Genomic DNA, 6000 nt, shown 5'->3' on the forward strand with positions numbered 1-6000 from the left:
TCTGATGTGACAGTGTCAGAGGAGCCTCCCGGCGGCTGCTGTATACTAATCTTCCAGCAGCCACCTGGCTCAGTCCACCCAACAGACCCCTCAGTTACCATAAAACCTCCCCTCGTCCTCCTTCCAGCCTAAAAGCATCGCCCACCCCCTGGTGCTGGAGATATCATTTAGTTACCCTGCTTTCACGTCATTTATCCATACTTTGATGCAATATTTCTGGACGCTACAAGTCAGAGTGTAGGATAAGGACACAAACAGTACAAGGTAATAAGGGTCTCTGACTGCACTTCCTAATCACAATGCTCTGCTGCCTATTCCTAATCTGAGGGTCCCCTCCCTGAGAATATAGAGATTCACTAGTAAATGGGAAAATGTGGCTCTGATTACAAGTATTTTCCCTGGTCATTGCTTTCTATCAGGGAGCAGCGATGCTGGGAAATAATGCTATTGGCATCAGGGCTGTCTTATAGCAGTGTGGGCCCTGGGCAAAGCAATTCCCTGGGGCCCCTTACCCACCCATGATATGGTATTATTGCAGCAATAATCCCCGTCATAGGCCATTATGCAATTTGATGGCGAAAAGTCAGAGATCGGACTTTTCGTCATCATCGCCATTTTATGCAGGGATAAAGTATCTGGCGCATGCCGGCTTATCCCCGCATTAAATTAGGAATCAGCGAAAACAGGTGCCGGCGGAAAGGTAAGTATCGAAAAAATCCTGGGAATTTTCGGGAATTCATCCTGGCACCCCCCTGACTTGGGGGATCACTATGGGTACCCCCGTTTTTGCCTGCTGAAGGAAGTGGGGGGTTTTAATAGCCACGGCAGGTGCATAAATGCGGCTTTAGAAGAAGGGGTGAAAAGTAGCATTTATTTATTTATTTTAAATAACTATTTCAATCAAATTTTACGGTACATGAAAATGGGTGCAAACATATTTTTAAGTCCCTAAAGTCAATTTTTAAAATGCCTTCAAAAATGCACCTGCCTCTATCACCCGCAATGAAGAAAACACCTGCCGCATATTTGGAAAACCCTCTGGAATAAATTTCGCTACTTTAGGATTTTGTCCCCCATATTTATTTATTTTTTAACCCCAAAATTAAACTTAATTTTTTGGGGTGTCCTGATTTTTTTAAAAAGCATTTTTTTTTTACACACATTACTTTTAGGGACCATTACCAGGAGTGTAGGCTATTTTTTTTTTAAGCCTGCACCCCTAAACCCTAATTCTGCATTTTTTTCGCCATGTATTACATGGTGAAAACTTATCCCCGTTTTTTTACAAAGATTTTTCGCACCTGCAAAAGTCTTTGTAATTGAATACGGGGATAAATAACAGGCGAAAATGACATCACGGTTTTTCGCCTCAAATTGAATATGGCCCATAGTGAGATTTTATCCAGCTATAGGATTGCGCAGTGATTTGATTCATGCTGCGCAGCTAAGCCCTTATCTTTGCGGAGCGGGTGGCGACCCCAGATACATTACTCTACCCCCACAGATACATCACTATACTCCCCAGATACATCACTATACACCCCAGATACATTACTATACCCCCCAGATACATTACTATACCCCCCAGATACATTACTATACCCCCCCAGATACATTACTATGCCCCCCAGATACATTACTATACACCCCAGATACATTACTATACCCCCCAGATACATTACTATACCCCCCCAGATACATTACTATACAAGCCAAATATATTACTACACCCCCCAGATACATCACTATACACCCCATATACTTTACTATACACCCCATATACATCACTATACCCCCCAGATACACCACTATACACCCCAAAAACATTACTATACCTTGCCAGATACAGCACTATATATCCCCAGATACATCACTATATACCCCATATACATTACTATACACCCCAGATATATCACTATATACCCCATATACATTACTATACACCCCAGATATATCACTATATACCCCAAATATATTACTATACCCCCAGATACTTTACTATACTCCCCAGATACATCACTATACACCCCAAAAACATTACTATACCTTGCCAGATACATCACTATACACCCCAGATACATTACTATACACCCCAGATACATTACTATACACCCCAGATACATTACTATACACCCCCAGATACATCACTATACACCTCAAGATCAGAGCCATAACTAGACTCTTGGTGCCAGAGAGAGCACTGGCGCGCCCGCCCCATTTTTTAAATAGGGAAATAAGATGGTGCACTTGGGGAAGGGCCAGGGAAGAGATGGGGGAGGCCAGGAGATGCTGGGGATAAAAGATGAGGAAGCTACAAGTGAAAATGATAATAAATAGGAAAATTGACAAGGCCGAACAGCGCCCCCTGCCCTGTGGTGCCCTGTGCCATGGTACAGGTCGCACCACCCTAGTTATGGCCCTGCCCCAGATACATTACTAAACCCCCAGATACATTACTGTACCCCCCAGATACATTACTATACCCCCCGAAACATTACTATACCCCTCAGATACATTACTATACCCCCCTAGATACATTACCCCCCCAGATACATTACTATACACCTCAGATACATCACTATACACCCCAGATACATTACTATACCCCCCAGATACATTACTATACCCCCCCAGATACATTACTATACACCTCAGATACATCACTATACACCCCAAATACATTACTAAACTCCCCAGATACATCACTATACACCCCAGATACATCACTATACACCCTAGATACATTACTATACACCCCCAGATCAGATCCGTAACTAGACTCTTGGTGCCTTGTGCCAGAGAGAGCATTGGCGTCCCCCACCCCCCCATTTTTAAATAGGGAAATAAGATGGTGCACTTGAAAAAATGCCATGGCCTCATGGGGAACTAGACTCTTGGTGCCAGAGAGAGCACTGGCGCGCCTGCCCCATTTTTTAAATAGGGAAATAAGATGGTGCACTTGGGGAAGGGCTAGGGAAGAGATAAGGGAGGCCAGGAGATGCTGGGGATAAAAGATGAGGAAGCTACAAGTGAGAATGATAATAAATAGGAAAATTGATAGGCCTAACAGTCCCCCTGCCCTGTGGTGCCCTGTGCCAGGGCACAGGTTGCACCACCCTAGTTATGGCCCTGCCCCAGATACATTGCTATACCCACCAGATACATTACTAAACCCCCAGATACATTACTGTACCCCCCAGAAACATTACTATGCCCTCCAGATTCATTACTATATATAAACCCAATACACGCCTGCGTTCATACATCACTATACTCCCCCAGATACATCACCAAACACCCCAGATACATTACTGTACCCCCAAGATACATTACTATACACCCCAGATACATTACTATACCCCTAAACACACCTCACCCACCTGATACATTACCCTCCCCCCATATAATAGAAGTGTACACCCCCACCTAACATGGATACAGAGCCATCCTTACCTGTGTTTGCAGCATTGTAGGTGGCTGTTCCCTCACACACCGGAAGCTGTCAGGACTCTGCTGGGAGATCCCCCAGGAGAAGGATAGCTAGCCCGGGCAGGAAGGGGCGGGGACTCGGACAGATAAGGCAGAGCATGAGGGGGCGGGGACTCGGGGAGGGACAGGGAACGTAATTCAGCAGCTGCAGTGCAGATAGGAGATCATCTGCAGATAGGAGAAGGATGGACAGACCCGGCAGCTGCAGCACAGCACAGACTAAAGCCACGCTCTCCTCTGCTTTGCTCTTCTATGAGAAGGGGGCCCGTCCCGCAGTTGCTACACTAGATAGTAGTTACAGTGACTGACGGGGCCCGAAGCGCACCACTTATTCTATTACCAAACTACTTTCAGACGTCTGCGGGCCCGGTACATTAGTGCCAGCAGTACCCCCCTGATGGCTGCCCTAGGGAAAAGATCGGAATACAGTGCGCCGGTGACCGGCTTTTAAAAATAATCCTATTAGCCGCTGGTCAAAAAGGTGTGTACCCATCTTATTTCACATACACAATGTTTACACATGATATACAACATAAATATATATACAATGTACTGTAGCTGGTATGAAACGGTCATTACCAGCAGTATAGCCACTTATAAAATTAATGAAACGTTGTTACCAGTAAAACTTGGTGGTTTTATTAACTAATATGCATATTTGTTAATAAAATGATACTGAATCAGGAATAAATAGTTATCATTGACATCATTTCATTATATAAAAATCAACAATTATGGGGACATTTTTGGAGCATTAAGAAAAGAAATGTAGCAACAAGTGACCTTTATTATGGCAGCTCATATGTTACATGTTTCTTATACAGGCAACATTTTATCCAATTATATCATACGTAAGAAAGATAATAAGCACAGGTAGTCCCTATTGTACTCTGATACTTATGACAGTTAATACTCAAGTCCCTATAATCCCTCAATTAGACAAGTAGTCCCTATAATACTTAAGTACCAAATATTGTTTATATAGTAATATTTTAAAGATAAAGTCTTATCAATGTAAAATAATGAATTGAATATAACAACTCTCCAACTACACTTTGTGCCTCTGATACTTCTGCGGTTCTACAACTGCCCCATACTAAGAATCGTTTTGCCTGATAAAACCTCCGTCCCCTCTCTACCTGGTCTTGGCTGATCTCCATCAAATTCTTCAGCCACACTCGCTGCGCTCTTTCTCTTCTTTGCCAGAGACTCCTCCGATCTGTGTTTTCTCTTCCTTCTTTTCTTTACTCTCCTCTTCTCTTGACCATCTTCAGGGCATGGCTTCTTCGCTTTCGGCTCCATATTGCTCCTCTTTCTGCTCCTCTTCCCTCCTGCCATCTTCTCTTTGTTCTGTGCCGGTTCCATGGTCTCCTTATTGCTCCTCTCTCTGCTCCTCTTCCCACCTGCCATCTTCTCTTTCTTCTGTGCTGACTCCATGGTCTCCTTATTGCTCCTCTCTCTGCTCCTCTTTCCTCCTGCCATCTTCTCTTTCTTCTGTGCCGACTCCATGGTCTCCTTATTGCTCCTCTTTCTGCTCCTCTTACTTCCTCCTGTCTCCTATTCTTCTGCGCTGGGTCCTTCTTCTCCCCACTGGGCTCCGTCTTCTGCAGCAACGTCAGTTGGATCTTCTAACTGCCGCTCCCAACTTTGAAAATAAACAACTCTGTTGCCATGACTACAGGTGCATGAGGTCAGGCCATGGTTTCATGTGATGTCACCTGCTTGCTGCTCTCTCATATACACTGTAATGTATATATTATCCATGAGGATATGTGTTTGATTGGTAGAGAAATTTGTGGATGGAAAGGTTTTTTTTTTTCTAGTATTTTGCAGTCAGGGTAAGTCACACATTATTTATGCCTTACCGGAAGTGCTTCCCATGATCATATTCCTACTTTATTTTTATATTTTTATAACTTGCAATAGTGGAATATAGGCCAAATGATATATATTATAAATTGTATAGGCCAAAACATATATTATAAATTGTAACTAATTTTCCAGGATAATAAAACAATGAAAAATGAATTAGCAAAACCTGGAGTAACACAGTGAAAGTTGTATTGGAGAGGTTGTGGGTATTCTTAAGGAGGTACGAAGAATGATAATGTTTATTGATATTCATAAGTGTCTCATCTCTCATGTAAAAGACTAGTCATATACCCCATGGGGGATGCATGCCAAATTCATAGACAATAGACCAATTTGTCAGAGGATTGATAGATTAAAATTGTTTGGAGTATCAAGAGACATATTTCTAACTTATAGTAGCTCTATGATCCTGGTTCTTCCCAGGCTCAGGTACAGAGGTGGATTGACCGTAGGCCTCACTGGGAGTTTTTCCATAGGCCGTCAGCCCCATGGCACCATTGGGTCACATAGTGCATCTTTTAAAAACGCTTGTTTCTTGTTTGTTTGTTTTTTATACGTCTTTTCATTGAACATTTTCAAAAAAAGAAACAGAATGTACAGATAGCAGATTCCAATGATATATGGTATTGTATAGTAAGG

At 42.9% G+C, this 6000-nt stretch overlaps 1 protein-coding gene across 1 annotated transcript in view; it reads right to left on the minus strand.

The window, feature by feature from the left end:
• The window catches only part of LOC148519699 (protein kinase C delta type-like), a 29231-nt gene extending 24233 nt beyond the window's left edge, over window positions 1–4998 (minus strand). Inside the window, exon 1 of the mRNA XM_088476194.1 lies at window positions 4629–4998. Coding sequence (XP_088332320.1) covers window positions 4629–4998 — 370 coding nt within the window. The remainder of the gene's footprint in view (window positions 1–4628) is intronic.
• Window positions 4999–6000: the final 1002 nt, after the last annotated feature.

Source organism: Taudactylus pleione, unplaced genomic scaffold (assembly GCF_031769625.1).
Source record: "Taudactylus pleione unplaced genomic scaffold, aTauple2 ptg000184l, whole genome shotgun sequence".
Taxonomy (NCBI): Eukaryota; Metazoa; Chordata; class Amphibia; order Anura; family Myobatrachidae; genus Taudactylus; species Taudactylus pleione.